This window comes from Brassica napus, unplaced genomic scaffold, assembly GCF_020379485.1.
Source record: "Brassica napus cultivar Da-Ae unplaced genomic scaffold, Da-Ae ScsIHWf_2305;HRSCAF=2975, whole genome shotgun sequence".
NCBI lineage: Eukaryota > Viridiplantae > Streptophyta > Magnoliopsida > Brassicales > Brassicaceae > Brassica > Brassica napus.
Genome location: NW_026015690.1, coordinates 1 through 17187, shown reverse-complemented (window position 1 = coordinate 17187; position 17187 = coordinate 1). Strand labels below are relative to the sequence as shown.

The 17187-nt window shown below is 40.0% G+C and overlaps 1 protein-coding gene across 1 annotated transcript; it reads left to right on the top strand.

Annotated features, from left to right (window-relative positions):
- Window positions 1–5119: 5119 nt before the first annotated feature.
- LOC125600596 (vesicle transport v-SNARE 12-like) lies at window positions 5120–6538 on the top strand. The gene is made up of 5 exons (XM_048773236.1): window positions 5120–5389; window positions 5545–5603; window positions 5699–5887; window positions 5972–6142; window positions 6230–6538. Exons 1-5 carry the CDS (start codon window positions 5293–5295, stop codon window positions 6380–6382), a joined length of 669 nt encoding a protein of 222 aa, XP_048629193.1. The 5' UTR covers window positions 5120–5292; the 3' UTR covers window positions 6383–6538.
- The last annotated feature ends 10649 nt before the right edge of the window (window positions 6539–17187 follow it).

The following is a 17187-nucleotide window of genomic DNA, read 5'->3' as shown; positions in this document are numbered from 1 at the left end:
CTATAAAAATGAAAACTGTCCTTAAATAGCAGGTCTTAGAAAATTATTTAAAAAATACATCCTATTAATCAAAAAATCTAAAAGAATACACATCTAACAACAAAAACTCTATATATCCAAATTTCTAAATCAAAATCCCATATCTACAATATTTCTCTATAAAAATGAAAACTTTCCTTAAATAGCAGGTATTAGAAAATTATTTTAAAAATACATCTTATTGATCAATAATTCTAAAAGAATACACATCTAACAAAAAAAACTCTATTTATCCCAATTTCTAAATAATACACAATATTTCTCTATTAAAATGAAAACTTTCCTTAAATAGTAGGTTTTAGAAAATTATTTTAAAAATACATCTTGTTGATCAAAAATTCTAAACGAATACTCATCTTTCAACAAAAGTTATTGATATCCCAATTTCTAAATAAAAATCCCAAATCTACAATATTTATCTATAAAAATGAAAACTTTCCTTAAATAGCACGTTTAAAAAAATTATTTTAAAAATACATCCTATCAATCAAAAATTCTAAAAGAATGCTCATCTTACAAAAAAACTCTATTTATCCCAATTTCTAAATCAAAATCCCATATCAACAATATTTCTCTATAAAAATGAAAACTTTCCTTAAATAGCAAGTTTTAGAAATTATTTTAAAAATACATCATATTGATCCAAAATTCAAAAAGAATACACATCTAACAACAAAAACTCTATTTATTCCAATTTCTAAATCAAAATCCTAAATCTACAATATTTCTCTATAAAAATGAAAACTTTCCTTAAATAGCAGCTTTCAGAAAATTATTTTAAAAATACATCATATTGATCAAAAATTCTAAAAGAGTACACATCTAACAAAAAAACTCTATTTATCACAATTTCTAAATCAAAATCCCAAGTCTACAATATTTGTCTATAAAAATGAAAAGTTTCCTTAAATAGCAGCTTATAGAAAATTATTTTAAAAATACATCCTATTGATCAAAAATTCTAAAAGAATACACGTCAACAACAAAAACTCTATTTATCCCAATTTCTAAATCACAATCCTAAATCTATAATATTTTTCTATTAAAATGAAAACTTTCCTTAAATAGCAGGTATTAGAAAATTATTTTAAAAATACATCTTATTGATCAAAAATTTTAAAAGAATACACATCTAACACAAAAAATTCTATTTATCTCAATTTCTAAATTACAATCTTAAATCCAAAATATTTCTCTATAAAACTAAAACTTTCCTTTAATAGCAGGTTTTAGAAATTTTTTTAAAAAATACATCCTAGTGAACAAAAATTCTATAAGAATACACATCTAACAAAAAAAACTCTATTTATCCCAATTTCTAAATCAAAATCCCAAATCTACAATATTTCTCTATAAAAATGAAAACTTTCCTTAAGTAGCAACTTTTAGAAAATTATTTAAAAATACATTTTATTGAACAAAAATTCAAAAAGAATACACATCTAACAAAAAAACTCTATTTATCACAATTTCTAAATCAAAATCCCAAATCTACAATATTTGTCTATAAAAATGAAAACTATCCTTAAATAACATCTTTTAGAAAATTATTTAAAAAATACATCCTATTGATTAAAAATTCTAAAGAATACACATCTAACAACAAAACTCTATTTATCTCAATTTCTAAATCACAATCCTAAATCTATAATAATTCTCTATAAAAATGAAAACTTTCCTTAAATAGCAGGTTTTAGAAAATTATTTAAAAAATACATCCTATTGATCAAAAATTCTAAAAGAATACACATCTAACAAAAAAACTTTAATTATCTCAATTTCTAAATCACAATCCTAAATCTATAATATTTCTCTATAAAAATAAAAACTTTCCTTAAATAGCAGGTTTTAGAAAATTATTTAAAAAATACATCCTATTGATCAAAATTTCTTAAAGAATACACATCTAACAACAAAAACTCTATATATCCCTATTTCTAAATCAAAATCCCATATCTACAATATTTCTCTATAAAAATGAAAACTTTCCTTAAATAGCAGGTATTAGAAAATTATTTTAAAAATACATCTTATTGATCAAAAATTCTAAAAGAATACACATCTAACACAAAAAATTCTATTTATCTCAATTTCTAAATTATAATCTTAAATCCAAAATATTTCTCTATAAAACTAAAAACTTTCCTTAAATAGCAGGTTTTAGAAAATTATTTAAAAAATACATTCTAGTGATCAAAAATTGTAAAAGAATACACATCTAACAAAAAAAAACTCTATTTATCCCAATTTCTAAATCAAAATCCCAAATCTACAATATTTCTCTGTAAAAATGAAAACTTTCCTTAAATACCAGGTCTTAGAAAATTATTTAAAAAATACATCCTATTGATCAAATGTTTTAAAAAAATAGACATCTAACAACAAAACTCTATTTAACTCAATTTCTAAATCACAATCCTAAATATATAATATTTCTCTATAAAAATGAAAATTTTCCTTAAATAGCAGGTTTTAGAAAATTATTTAAAAAATACATCCTATTGATCAAAAATTCTAAAAGAATACACATCAAACAACAAAAACTCTATATATCCCAATTTCTAAATCAAAATCCCATATCTACAATATTTCTCTATAAAAATGAAAACTTTCCTTAAATAGCAGGTATTAGAAAACTATTTTAAAAATACATCTTATTGATCAAAAATTCTAAAAGAATACACATCTAACACAAAAAATTCTTATTATCTCAATTTCTAAATCACAATCTTAAATCCAAAATATTTCTCTATAAAACTGAAAACTTTCCTTAAATAGCACGTTTTAGAAAATTATTTTAAAAATACATTATATTGATCAAAAATTATAAAAGAATACACATCTAACAAAAAAACTCTTTTTTTTTTTTTTTTTTGACAGCAAAGAATTTACAGACTCATGTTGGCTCTGTAAACCAAGTTGGTAACTCCGCATCCATGTGAACGACAAAGGACGATTGTTTCCTAGCATTGCGTGCTAAGCTATCCGCCCGAAGGTTCGCCGTCCGAGGAACATGAACGATGTCTGAGTTGAGGAAACTTCTTTTGAGAAGTTTGATATCTTCCAAATAGCTTTCGAATGCTGGCCATTCTTCTGGTTCTGAAACCATCTTCACCAATTGAGAACAATCCGTCGCAAACGTTACCTGTAACTGTCTTAAATTCTTCATACATTCCATTGCCCAAATCAAAGCCTCTACCTCCGAATGGAGGGGTGAAAGACATGCCCTTACATTCCTTGCCCCTAACAGATCATCAAACCCCTGTAAAGTACTATACCAACCTTGCCCTGAAAAAGAATCCTTATCTTTCCATGAACCATCTATGAAACACCATCGACCTTGTGTTGCTAGGGAGGAACTGGTCTGTACCGAAGGCTCCCTCGTAGGATCATTTCCCACCTGTGCTTCTGCCCAAAGTGATGATTCTAATTCAGCTAATTGAAGAGTATCCCTCGGATCAATATCCAGATTACTAAAAACTTTGTTATTTCGGGCTTTCCAAATATACCATAAAATCCATGCAAAGTGATGGTCATCCATCTTTGGCTGAACTCTCCAAAAAAGATGATCCATATTAGCAAATAATGAGGTGATAGGAAATATATTAGGAGACGACGGAATCTTGGATAATGCCCACACTTGGCGTGCCGGCGGACATTCAAAAAATACATGGTTAATTGATTCTTCCGGATCTCCGCATCGAGCACAACATATATCTCCTTGTATCCCTCTTGCCTTGAGATTTTTCATTACCGATATACATCCCGAGAGAAGTTGCCATAAAAAATGTCTTATTTTTGGGGGGCACCGAACTTTCCAACAGAAAGCTTTAAGTATATCCACTGTAGGGCCATAAAAATCTGGTGGTTTTTTCTTATCAGGATAGACTCGTTCCACTTGATAACCTGATCGGACTGAATATTTTCCATTAGTAGTAAAATGCCATCCATTCCTATCCTCAAACTGATTCCTACTTAAAGGAATACTTTCAACAAAAAAACTCTATTTACCCCAATTTCTAAATCAAAATTGCAAATCTACAATATTTCTTTATAAAAATGAGAACTTTCCTTAAATAGCAGCTTTTAGAAAATTATTTTAAAAATAATCATATTGATCAAAATTTTTAAAAGAATACACATCTAACGACAAAAGCTCTCTTTATCCCAATTTCTAAATCAAAATCCCAAATCTACAATATTTCTCTATAAAAATGAAAACTTCCTTATATAGCAGATTTTAGAAAATTATTTAAAAAATACATCATATTGATCAAAAATTCTAAAATAATACTCATCTTTCAAAAAACAATTCTTGTTATCCTAATTTCTAAATGAGAATCCCAAATCTACAATATTTATCTATAAATATGAAAACTTTTCTTAAATAGCAGCTTTTAGAAAATTATTTAAAAATACTTCCTATTGACCAAAAATTCTAAAAAAATACACATCTAACAAAAAAACTCTATTTATCCCAATTCTAAATCAAAATCCCAAATATACAATATTTCTCTATAAAAATGAAAACTTACCTTAAATAGCAGGTTTTAGAAAATTATTTAAAAAATTATTCTATTGATCAAAAATTCTAAAAGAATACACATCTAACATAAAAACTCTATTTATCCCAATTTCTAAATCAAAATCCCAAATCTACAATATTTCTCTATAAAAATGAAAAATTTCCTTAAATAGCAGGTTTTAGAAAATTATTTAAAAAATAATCCTATTGATCAAAAATTCTAAAAGAATACTCATCTTTCAACAAAAATTCTTGTTATCCTAATTTCTAAATGTCAATCCCAAGTCTACAATATTTGTCTATAAAAATAAAAACTTTCCTTAAATAGCAGGTTTTAGAAAAATATTTTTAAAATACATCATATTGATCAAAAATTCTAAAAGAATACTCATCTTTCAACAAAAATTCGTGTTATCCTAATTTATAAAGTGTTTCAGTAGCATTTTTTTATTTGCATAAGATTTTTTTTTTAAAATCAGTCTTTTTGTGCACATAAAAGTTCAATCTAAAATTGCTAGATTTATTATTTTATCATGATTTGTTTTAAAAAAATTGAAATAGTAAAAGACATTACAAACATTGAGGAAGCAATGAGACGCACCGTTTAGAGCCTGGACGATCTGAAAGAGGAAATAATATTGTATCTAAGCTTTGGGAAAGCGAAGAGCGGAGGGAGGAGAGAAGCAAGCGCACCTCTTTCGATCCAATCAAAGAAGAAGAAGAAGAAGATGAGCGACGTGTTCGAAGGGTACGAGCGGCAGTACTGCGAGCTATCAACTAATCTCACCCGAAAATCCAATTCAGCTTCCCTTCTCCCCCACGGAGGTATTCTCATCTTGTCACGATCCTAATCTGATTTTCCCCTGCAAATCACCAACCTTTTTCGTTTGTATTAATTAGCTTTGTTATCTGAGATTTGGGATTCAAAGTTTACATCTTTAGATTAAAGAGTGGTGAATCCATGAACTATTTATTGGCAGATGATAAGAAAGGGAAGCTTGGTGAGATCAAATCTGGGATTGATGAAGCTGATGTCTTGGTAACTTTTTACCATTTCACTTCTTCTTGTTTTTATTGTACACAAGACAAGAGACAACAAAACTTGTGATATAACATATTTATTTTTTCTAAAAGATCCGAAAAATGGACCTTGAGGCTAGGAGTTTGCAGCCGAGTGCTAAGGCTACTTGTCTTGCTAAACTCAGAGAATATAAGTCTGACCTCAACCAACTCAAGAAGGAGTTCAAAAGGGTTTCTTCTCCTGATGTTAATCAATCTGCCCGCGAAGAGTTGATGGAATCTGGAATGGCTGATCCTCTCTCCGTATACATCGATCCATTGCTTCCTTTCTTTGTTAGTTCTCTCTATGCAGAGGAGAGTAAACTTGAGTTAGTCTTTCCTTTCCAGGTTTCTGCTGATCAAAGAGAGAGATTGGCAATGTCCGTAGAGAGGCTGGACCAGTCTAGCGACAGAATCAGAGAGAGTAGAAGGACCATGATGGAGACTGAAGAGCTTGGTGTCTCCATTCTTCAAGATCTCAGCCAGCAGCGCCAAACTCTCCTCCACTCCCACAGCAAGGTATGGTCCCAGACATTACAGCAATAAAGTTACTCTATAGTATCAAGGCAACCATAAAGATCAATACCTTTCCTATTTGATTTGCAGCTTCATGGTGTGGATGAGGCCATTGACAAGAGCAAGAAGGTCTTGACGGCGATGTCAAGAAGAATAACGAGGAACAAATGGATCGTTACTTCAGTGATCATTGCTCTCATTCTAGCCATCATCCTCATCATCTCATTCAAACTTTCTCATTAATATGCTCTCAGCCATTTGTGTATAAGATTATGGTACTTTCCTTTGTAATGCGCTTGAATCTCTTTGTCTCTCCAGCAGGTTTCCACTTGTATGACCCAAAAATGTGTTATGACATGTTTTTTACATATTACTATTACAAGTGGTACATGTTCTCTCTCTGCTGTCTGAAACTGAAACATTTTCTGTAGTTTAACACGAATGTAGGAGATGGATTACATCCCTCCACAAGGCCCATCAAATAACAGGTCCTAACCCGACAAGGTCGATCGAGCTTAGTCGGCTTAGCGGCTAGAGCCGTCGGCTCGCCCCTAGAGTACTTTAAGCCGGTCAGCTAAGCCGATCAGCTATACTCGACTTGGACGAAACAGTACCAAGGCCCACATACTCGGCCTTTGGGCGACAAGGCCCAAAGGACAGGCGCGATTAGGGCATCACGCACAAGGGCACTATAAGAGAGAAGGAGGAGGCAACGAAAGAAGGATTTTTGGACACATCACACACTAAGCGGCTAGATTTAGGGTTTCCTAATCATCTCTTGGATCTTGTCGTTTAAACCTTTGATCTTGTCTCCTTACCTTTGATCAGTCTTGTAACCCATTGTGTTGATCCTAATAAAAACGTCTTTAGTCACCCCATTTCCTAAGTTCATCATTCTAATCAACCGAATCCTGTACAAACAATTGGCGCCCACCGTGGGGCAGACTAAAGCAACGTTCTAGATCTACATGGCTCAAGACGACGCCGCCTTCGGCGCCCCAGGCGAGGAACCGACGCCTACGCCTGCGGCCGCGCCGCCCATCACCTCAGATTTCATGAACTCCGTCATGGCTCGACTCGCTCGCCAAGACGAAGTCCAAAAGACAACCAACGACCAACTCGCTGCGTTGGTCGCGGCGCTCACAGCTCCTGAAGGACAAACGAGCCGTCCCCAGCAGATACGCCGCCGCCTCTTCAACACAAACCCTACGGCAACCGGAGTCGACCATATCTCTGACGACTCGGAGCCTAACGAAGCCCTTCTCGCAGACGCTCTCCCAGCAGGCTCAGATCTCACGACAATACGCGAGCTCGCCGAGCTCATACTCAGCCTTCAACAAATGGGAGAGAAGATCCACCAAGTAACCAGCGCAGATCCGCAAATAGAGAGTGTACTCGCCGCAACCTCGCGTACTCCTTTTACTCGCGCGCTAACTAGCGTCCAACTCGGAAAGATAGAAAAGCTGCGCTTACCCGAGTATAAGCCCGGCGGAGACCCGGTGGAACATATGACCGCTTTTAACATCGCCATGGCGCGAGCTCGACTCCCCGACGACGAAAGGGACGCAGGTTACTGCCAGCTGTTCGTCGAGACTCTCCACGAGCAAGCCCTGACATGGTTCTCCCAGTTGGAAGAGAACTCAATCGGATGTTTCCGCGACTTATCAGCAGCTTTTCTCAAGACATACATCATGTTCACAAAGCGCAGCGCCACCGCATCCAGCCTATGGAACCTCAATCAGAAAAAGGACCAGAGCTTGCGCGAGTACATGGAGAAATTCAAAGCCGTAGTGTCGAAGATTGAGATCCCAGACGGAATTGCTATCGACGCCTTGCGCAACACCTTGTGGGTCCACTCCAAGTTCCGAGAAGACCTGTACCAGAACCCAACTAAGTCGCTCCAAGACGCTATCGCACGCTCCGATAACTTCATCCGAATGGAGGAGGACACGAACGCAATCCTCAGCAAGATGAGCGCGCCCAAGGCTCCAGTGGCTAAGAACGCAAATGCGCAACAAGAACCGCGCCAACACGCTCCAAACGACAAAAACGGTCGCAAAGACGGTTACGTGTATGTCGTTAACGAGAATAACACACCAATCTCCACTCTCGTAGTTCGCGGAGAGGGGTGGAACAAGTGGGTTAGAGAACTCGAGTCGTCCGACCAAAAAGTCGATTCTGTTTGCACCACCCAACCCGCAGCGGGAGCCGGATCAGCAGCAGGTCCTTCCCGGACCGTCGACCTCACCAAACATTGCAAGTATCACGACGTCAAAGGACACGATACCTCAGAATGCAAATCTCTCTACGCACATTACCTCTCGTCCCTTGCAAGCGGCGAGTTTAAGTTTGAGCCATTGAAAGCCAAACCAAAGAACGGCAAGAGCTGGAGCAAGAATAAAGAAAGAAGGGCCCAGCGCAAAGCCACTGGCAAAGGTCGACAAAACGACGCTCCGCAACGAGACGACGAGGAAGAAACCCCAAGGGATAACGGCGGGGGAGACTCCTCAGCCGACGAAGAGCATCCGGCTAATCGCAGACGCATTGAGGTTATACTCTCTCAGCAATCCTTGTCGTCCGACGAAGATAACGACGAGTCACCCGTACTCGGAGACCTGAGAGATAGCCTTAAACGGAAGCTCGAACCGGAAAATGGAGGCGATTCCACTCGCAGAGATCTCCGGACGATGCTGGATGCACGGAAGTCTCGGCGCATCTCGACAAGCAATGGCAACAACAACGAAGGCCCAATTAGCGACCTCCGAGATAAACTCAATGCCAGAGCAGGCGATCTCCGCGTAAAGCTCAACCGTTCAAAACCAACAGACGTACGACGACAGTTGGAGCGAGCTAAAGGTCAGCCTCAACTTCCACATCCTGATACCAGCGTACCCACAGACCTCCGCGCCTTACTGAACTCCAAGCAAGTACAAACGGAACAGTCTTTGAACGTCATCATGGGAGGCTCTCCTAGTGGCGACTCAGTCCGTTCCGTGAAAGATTATCGCCGACAAGTCGCAACGTCCCAGAAGTGGCCGACTAAACCGACAAGTCATCCCCCGATAACCTTCTCACCAGATGACGCTGAAGGTGTTCACGCGCCCCATAATGATCCCCTCCTCGTCGTCCTTGGAATTGGAGAGTACGATGTCACCAAGATCCTTATTGACACCGGAAGTTCCGTTGACCTCATCTTCCGAGGAACTCTGCAGAAGATGGGAGTCGACCTCGACGACATAAAAGCGTCCTCCAGAACGCTAACAGGATTCAATGGGTCATCCGAAACTATCTTGGGAACGATCCGCCTCCCGGTGCGCGCATGCGGCGTTACTCGAACGGTCAAATTTGCCGTCGTTAGCACAAAAGCTCCGTATCACGCTATACTCGGTACCCCTTGGTTACACTCGATGCAGGCTGTCCCTTCCACCTACCATCAGTGCGTCAAGTTCCCCGGCGCGGATGGGAAGATAAAAACATTGCGCGGGGACCAAAAGGCCGCTAGGGATCTCCTAGTCGCCACAGTCAAACTCCAACGAACGTCACTACCCGTTAACTCAGTGTCCCCTCCAACCTCAAAAGCCAACTCTCATGAAAACGAGGTTCTCGAGTTACCTATTGATGATGCCGACAAGAGTCGCACCGTGAGAGTTGGCGCATACCTCTCCGACGAAATGCAGCAGTCAGTCCTGGATTTCCTCAGAAAGAACGTGTCCACGTTCGCCTGGTCGATGGCAGACATGAAAGGCATCGACCCTACTATAACAACTCACGAACTAAACGTCGACCCAACTTTCAAGCCTATCCGGCAGAAGAGACGCAAGCTCGGCCCTGATAGGTCTAAGGCCGTAAACGAAGAAGTTGACAGGCTACTCGGCGCGGGTTCGATTGCTGAGGTTCGCTACCCTGAGTGGTTGGCAAACCCGGTAGTCGTCAAAAAGAAAAATGGCAAGTGGCGCGTCTGCGTCGACTTCACCGACCTCAATAAAGCTTGCCCAAGGATAGCTACCCTGAAGGACCCTAAGATCGGATTGCCCTCGACTGGATTCGTTTGGATATGAACTCCGGAAAGGAGAACTGATGAAACGTTGGGTCGCACAAGGGTTGCGGATGTTCCCTTGATATTCCCGACTTCAAAGGCGCTTGATATGACTCACAAGTCCGCCAAGGAAGATCTCGAACTGGTTGCTTGATATGACTCACAAGACCAACTAGTTGAGAAGTGAATTGCTCGGATATGACTCACCAAGACAATCGAAAACAAGTTCTAAAGAGAACAGAGAGTTTAAACTCAGAAACTTAATCCAAAATGATCTGATTTTATTAATGGAATGAAACACTTATTTATAGTACAAGTAGGAGACAAAGGGGCTACTTGACTAGAAGTTTGAAAGACAAATCAAATTAAAGACATTTGACTAGAATTTTGAAAGACAAAGAAGAAAGACTCTTCAATTTGCGGACTGGTCAAAGTGACCCTTCGGCTGGTTGAACCGCGGCCAAGAGCAGGACGGTCGCGGGCCGGTCCGTCTGTTCCGTCTTGTCTGTCTCCTGAACCATCTTCGACCATAAGCGTCCCAAGTCTTCTGAAAGATGAAGAATCTGTGCCTTAGAGGGATTTGGATGATCAAAGTGATGAACTGATCAAATGGATCGATCAGTTCGTCAATACGGTCGGTACGTTCCAAACGTGCGAGAAAAGAGAAGTCGCGTCCAGTTTCTTGTTCGGCTCGGCCTAAGTTGCTTCTGGCTTGACCGTCAGTCTGAGATTGGCGAGTTGTCCGAGAGAGAGACGACCCCGTACGGTCAGTTCGGCTGATAGGTCGAGGATCTAGTCTAAGCTCCTTCCCGTCCATCCGTGGATCGATCCGGTACACAGCTCGCCTTGTTGGGACGATGAACCTCGGTGGAATGTCCTGATCTTCCTGATGGTCGAGTTCCTCGGACTGAGGCACATCATCCCTCCCTCTTCAAAAGGATTTGTCCACAAATCTGGATTATCTGCCAGAAAAGGAGATAGATCAGAAACATTAAAACTTGAAGAGATTTCATACTTACCTTCCAAATCAAGCTGGTAAGCATTATCATTGATCCTTCTAAGAATCCGGAATGGACCGTCGACTCGAGGCATAAGTTTGGACTTCCTTTCTTCCGGAAATCGTTCCTTCCTCAAATGAACCCAAACCAAGTCACCTTCTTGGAAAACCAACTCCTTTCGCTTCTGTTGGCATATCTTTTGTATCTCGGTTTTGGTTTTAATGTGGACGAACTTGCTCATGAAGCTTTTTGATGGTGTCCGCCCTTCTTTTACCATCTGTACTAACTCTTTCACTCAAAGGTAAAGGTAAAAGATCAAGTGGAGATAAGGGATTAAAACCATAAACAACTTCAAAAGGAGAGAACTTTGTAGCTGAATGCATAGCATGATTATAAGCAAACTCAAATGCGGCAAGCAATCTTCCCAAGACTTAAGATTTTTCTTGACCAAAGATCTAAGCAAGCAGACAAAGTTCGATTAACAACTTCGGTTTGACCATCAGTTTGCGGATGACAAGTTGTGGAAAACATCAATCTCGTTCCTAACTTAGACCACAAAGTTTTCCAAAAATAACTAAGAAACTTAGCATCACGATCAGAAACAATGGTCTTAGGCATTCCATGCAATCTCACAATTTCCCTAAAGAACAGATCAGCAACTTGTACAGCATCATCAGTTTTATGGCAAGGAATAAAGTGAGCCATTTTCGAAAATCTATCGACAACCACAAAGATAGATCTCCCATTCTAGGCAAGTTCTAGGCAATCAAGAACAAAGTCCATAGAAATATCAATCCAAGGATGAGAAGGAATAGGTAAGGCCGAGTACAAACCGTGATTGGATGCTTGGCTTTGGACTTCTTGCACACCACACATCGGCACAAATTCTCTCTACGTCCTTCATCAAGCTAGGCCAGTAGAAATGATCATACACGGCCTTGTATGTCTTCTTGATTCCAAAGTGTCCCATAAGACCTCCTCCATGAGATTCCTGAGAAGAAACAATCCCTCAAAGAACATTGGGGCACACACAAACGGTTATCATAGAAAAGAAAACCGAGTTTCGATAATACTTGCCATAAGCCACTCTGGAACACTTGTTGAAAATTTCTTTAAAATCCGGATCAGAAGCATACAAGTCTTTGATAAATTCAAAACCGAGAAGTTTTGTTTCGAGGGCTGAAAGAAGAGTATACCTTCGGGACAAGGCATCAGCCACAACGTTTTCCTTACCTTGCTTGTATTTGATGACATAAGGAAATGTCTCAATGAATTCAACCCAGCGGGCATGCCTCTTGTTCAGCTTCTGTTGACCCTTAAGGTGTTTCAGGGACTGATGATCCGTGTGGATAAAAACTCCTTAGGCCAAAGATAGTGTTGCCATGTTTGAAGAGCTCTTACCAAAGCATACAACTCTTGATCATAAGTTGGGTAGTTGAGTGTGGCGCCTCCAAGCTTCTCACTGAAGTAAGCAATAGGCTTTCTATCCTGCATCAAAACTGCACCAATACCAACACCCGAAGCATCACATTCGATCTCAAACGTTTTAGAAAAGTCAGGAAGAACAAGTAAAGGGGCATTAGTCAACTTCCCTTTAAGGATTTGGAAGGCTTCTTCCTGAGCTTGTTCCCATTTGAACCCAACATTTTTAATGACTTCGGTCAATGGGGCCGCTATGGTACTGAAATCTTGGACGAACCGTCGATAGAACCCGGCAAGGCCGTGGAAGCTCCTTACTTCACTCACGTTAGTTGGACTTGGCCAGTCTCGGATGGCTTTGATTTTCTCCTCGTCCACTCTAAGTCCTTCAGCACCTACAACAAAACCTAAGAAGACCACATGATCTGTGCCAAAAGAACACTTTCCAAGGGTAGCAAACAAATGTTCCTTTCTAAGAACTTCAAGGACAGATTTCAAATGTTCTTATGTTCATCCATGTTCTTGCTGTAGATAAGAATATCATCAAAGTAAACTACCACGAAATGACCAATGAATGCTCTCAAGATATGGTTCATCAATCGCATGAAAGTGCTAGGTGCATTAGTAAGACCAAATGGCATAACTAACCATTCATACAATCCTAGCTTGGTTTTAAATGCAGTTTTCCATTCATCACCTTCTTTCATTCGGATTTGGTGATAGCCACTTTTCAAATCTATCTTAGAAAAGACACATGAACCGTAAAGTTCATCAAGCATGTCGTCTAGTCTAGGAATGGGATGCCTATACTTTACCGTAATGTTGTTGATGGCACGGCAGTCCACACACATGCGCCATGATCCATCCTTTTTGGGGACAAGTAGAACTGGAACGGCACAAGGACTGAGGCTTTCCCTGATGTAACCTTTCTCCATAAGGTCTCCAATTTGTTTCTCAAGTTCCTTGGTCTCCACCGGATTGGTTCTGTAAGCTGGCCGGTTAGGTAGAGACGCACCCGGAACAAAGTCAATCTGATGTTCAATCCCTCGTACTGGTGGCAAACCTTTGGGTTTTCATCTGGAAAGACATCCGAATAATCCTGCAAGACATCTAGCAAATCACTCGGAACTTCCGGTGCAAGGTTAGAAGAAGTAGAAGCCATCAGAGATTCTTTGTACACAAGTAAAAGAAAGGGCTTTTGAGAGTGAAGAGACTTCTTAACCTGACTTTGTTTGACAAGAAGTTGGAGTTCCGGTTGAGGACTCAGGTTTGTCTGGTTTGGCCTCTTGTTCACGGTTCTTTTTAAGTTGGAGCTGGTCTTGATGGACCTCCAAGGGCGAGAGTGGTACAAGCGTGATCTTCTTTCCTTTATGGTCAAAGGAGTGCCGGTTTGTGTAACCATCATGGACGGTTCTTTTATCAAACTGCCATGGACGTCCCAACAGAACGTGACAAGCATCCATGGGAAGGACGTTGCACACAATCTCGTCCTCATAACGACCAATGGTGAGAGGGATCGTGACTTGCTCCTTAACATACTGTTCACCAGTTTCATTGAGCCATTCCAACCTGAAAGGACGAGAAGAGGTCGAGTAGCTAGACCTAATTTCCTGACAAGAGTATCACTAGCAACGTTAGTACAACTCCCACCATCAATGATCAAGGAACAAACTTTTTCAGAGATTAAACAACGAGAATGAAAGAGATTCTCCTTTGTTCCTTTTCATCGGTTTTGGGCTGAACACTCAAGGAACGTCTAGTGACCAGTAGTGGTCCATGAGCTGGATAGTCAAAACTATCTTCATCATCAAAGATCGGCTCAGAATCTGAATCAAAGGACAGGTCATGGTCGTTGTCCGTGTGGCCGTTCGCGGGGCCGTCCGTTTTATCGAAGATGGGATCGTTCCATGCCTGCCTAGCCACAAGTAATGGTCCGTGATGTGGGTAGTCAAAGGACTCCTCTTCCTCATCAAAGATAGGACCAAGATCCTCCTTGTTTTCTTGTTCATCCTCGGACTCAACTTCACCATTTTCCAAGAGAATCATCACACGCTGGTTTGGACAGTTCTTGGCATAATGTCCTAGCCCTTGACATTTGAAACATCTAATGTCTCTTGCTCGGCTTGAGTCGTCTACTGCCTTTCCTTTGTCATCACGAGTGGAAACATTAGTTTTAAAGGCAGTATGTGTTGTGATAGGAGACTTACCTTTGTCTTGATAGCTTGGCTTAGGAGCATAGGCCGGTTTAGGAGAGTAGGCCGGCTTAGAAGTAGTGGCCGGTTTTGAGAAACTCCTTCTCTTGAGTTGTTGCTCGATCAAGATGGCTTTGTGTAGCATCTGTTCCACACTTCCATACTCTTGAAGCTCCATACGATCTTGGATGTCACGGTTGAGGCTGAAAGAAAGCGAGCCATAGTGGCGTCAAAGGTTCATCTGTGTCCGTTTTGGTCATCAAAACTTCCATCTCTTGATAATAGTCTTCCACAGATTTGGTTCTTGAAGCAAACGTCTTAGCTTTTGGTGAAGGTCACGGTGATAATGGGTTGGCACGAATCGTTTCTCATCAACAAGGTAAGCTCATCCATGTCTCAATCGGTCGCTCACCTGTTTCTCCTGTGGGGTCAACACTTGATCATACCAGTTAATAGCATAGCCAGAGAATTCAGTGGCCGCAAGCCTTACTTTTCTAAGTTCAGAATAGTTTTGACAATCAAAGACATGCTCAATTTTCTTCCCACTCTAGAAAAGCATCAGGATCGTTTTTTACCATCAAAAGGTGGAATTTTCAATTTCAATCCGTTCAAACTATCATCAGTACGATTGTTTCTAGCAAATGGATTGACATCACCTGGGTTTCGAGTTCTATGACCTCTTCTAGGCCGGTAAAGCGGATCTAACCTCGTCCTCTTGGGCGTCCTCATCAGGAAACTCATCATCTGACCGGGTATTCCTTCGCGGCTGATTGGTTCTTGTCCTTGATCTCGGATGGGACTGACTTACTTGAAGTTCGTCAAGCCTTTGATGGATCTGCTCTAGACCTGTGTTTATAAGGTTAGAAAAAGAATCATTCAAAGCTCGCATCTGAAGATTAGACAGTCCAGCAACTGAATTTCCGGGACGGTTTTGTTCTTCATGGCTACTCATGGTTCCTGAAATTTTCTTAAACACAAAACGTTAGGATTAAAAACTCACACTCTCAAGTGTTTGTTCCTCACCCACACACGTGTTTCTCTCGATTTAAAAGTGATCACTCAAGTTTCCACTCAAAGTTCTATGAAGAACAGATCTCGGAATCTGGATGGCCAAACTTAAGCAAAAACACACGGGAACTTTAAAGATAGAAAGATAAGAGATTTGTTTTGAAAGAATCGTTTTAACCTCCTCAAAGGCTGGATTTCTCCTCAGCCAGCAGGCTTCCTCTTCCACCACCAATCCACAAAGTAAATCTTTCTTTCTTTTTTTTTTTTTTTTTTTTAATAATATGGATATTGCTGTTTCTTTTTTTTTTTTTTTTATAAGTGGATGGTATTGAGGGGCCCGGATTCAAGATAAGCAGATGAAGAAGTGTTAGAAGAAAATGGGAGATGAGAAGATGGATCGAGCTAGAGAATACCAGAAGAGTGGCTCTGATACCACTTGAAGGACCCTAAGATCGGATTGCCCTCGACTGGATTCGTTTGGATATGAACTCCGGAAAGGAGAACTGATGAAACGTTGGGTCGCACAAGGGTTGCGGATGTTCCCTTGATATTCCCGACTTCAATGGCGCTTGATATGACTCACAAGTCCGCCAAGGAAGATCTCGAACTGGTTGCTTGATATGACTCACAAGACCAACTAGTTGAGAAGTGAATTGCTCGGATATGACTCACCAAGACAATCGAAAACAAGTTCTAAAGAGAACAGAGAGTTTAAACTCAGAAACTAATCCAAAATGATCTGATTTTATTAATGAAATGAAACACTTATTTATAGTACAAGTAGGAGACAAAGGGGCTACTTGACTAGAAGTTTGAAAGACAAATCAAATTAAAAAAGAATTTTGACTAGAATTTGAAAGACAAAGAAGAAGACTCTTCAATTTCGGACTGGTCAAAGTGACCCTTCGGCTGGTTGAACCGCGGCCAGGAGCAGGACGTCGCGGGCCGGTCCGTCTGTTCCGTCTTGTCCGTCTCCTGAACCACCATCGACCATATAATCGTCCAAGTCTTCTGAAAGATGAAGAATCTGTGCCTTAGAGGGATTGAGGAATCAAAGTGCATGAACTGATCAAATGGACGATCAGTTCGTCAATACGGTCGGTACGTTCCAAACGTGCGAGAAGAGAGAAGTCGCGTCCAGTTTAGTTCGGCTCGGCCTCTAAGTTGCTTCTGGCTTGACCGTCAGTCTGAGATTGGCGAGTTGTCCGAGAGAGAGAGACGACCCCGTACGGTCAGTTCGGCTGATAGGTCGAGGATCTAGTCTAAGCTCCTTCCGTCCATCCGTGGATCGATCCGGTACACCAGCTCGGCCTTGGTTGGGACGATGAACCTCGGTTGGAATGAGTCCTATCTCGATGGCGAGTTCCTCGGACTGAGGCCAATCATACCCCCTTT

Bases quoted from the DNA above. Each gene is read 5' to 3' on its own strand.
- LOC125600596 (XM_048773236.1), top strand. From the start codon at position 5,293: ATGAGCGACGTGTTCGAAGGGTACGAGCGGCAGTACTGCGAGCTATCA. The intron at 5,604-5,698 runs GTAACTTTTTAC...TTTTTCTAAAAG, and splicing joins TTGATGAAGCTGATGTCTTG to ATCCGAAAAATGGACCTTGA. The intron at 5,888-5,971 runs GTATACATCGAT...TTTCCTTTCCAG, and splicing joins GAATGGCTGATCCTCTCTCC to GTTTCTGCTGATCAAAGAGA.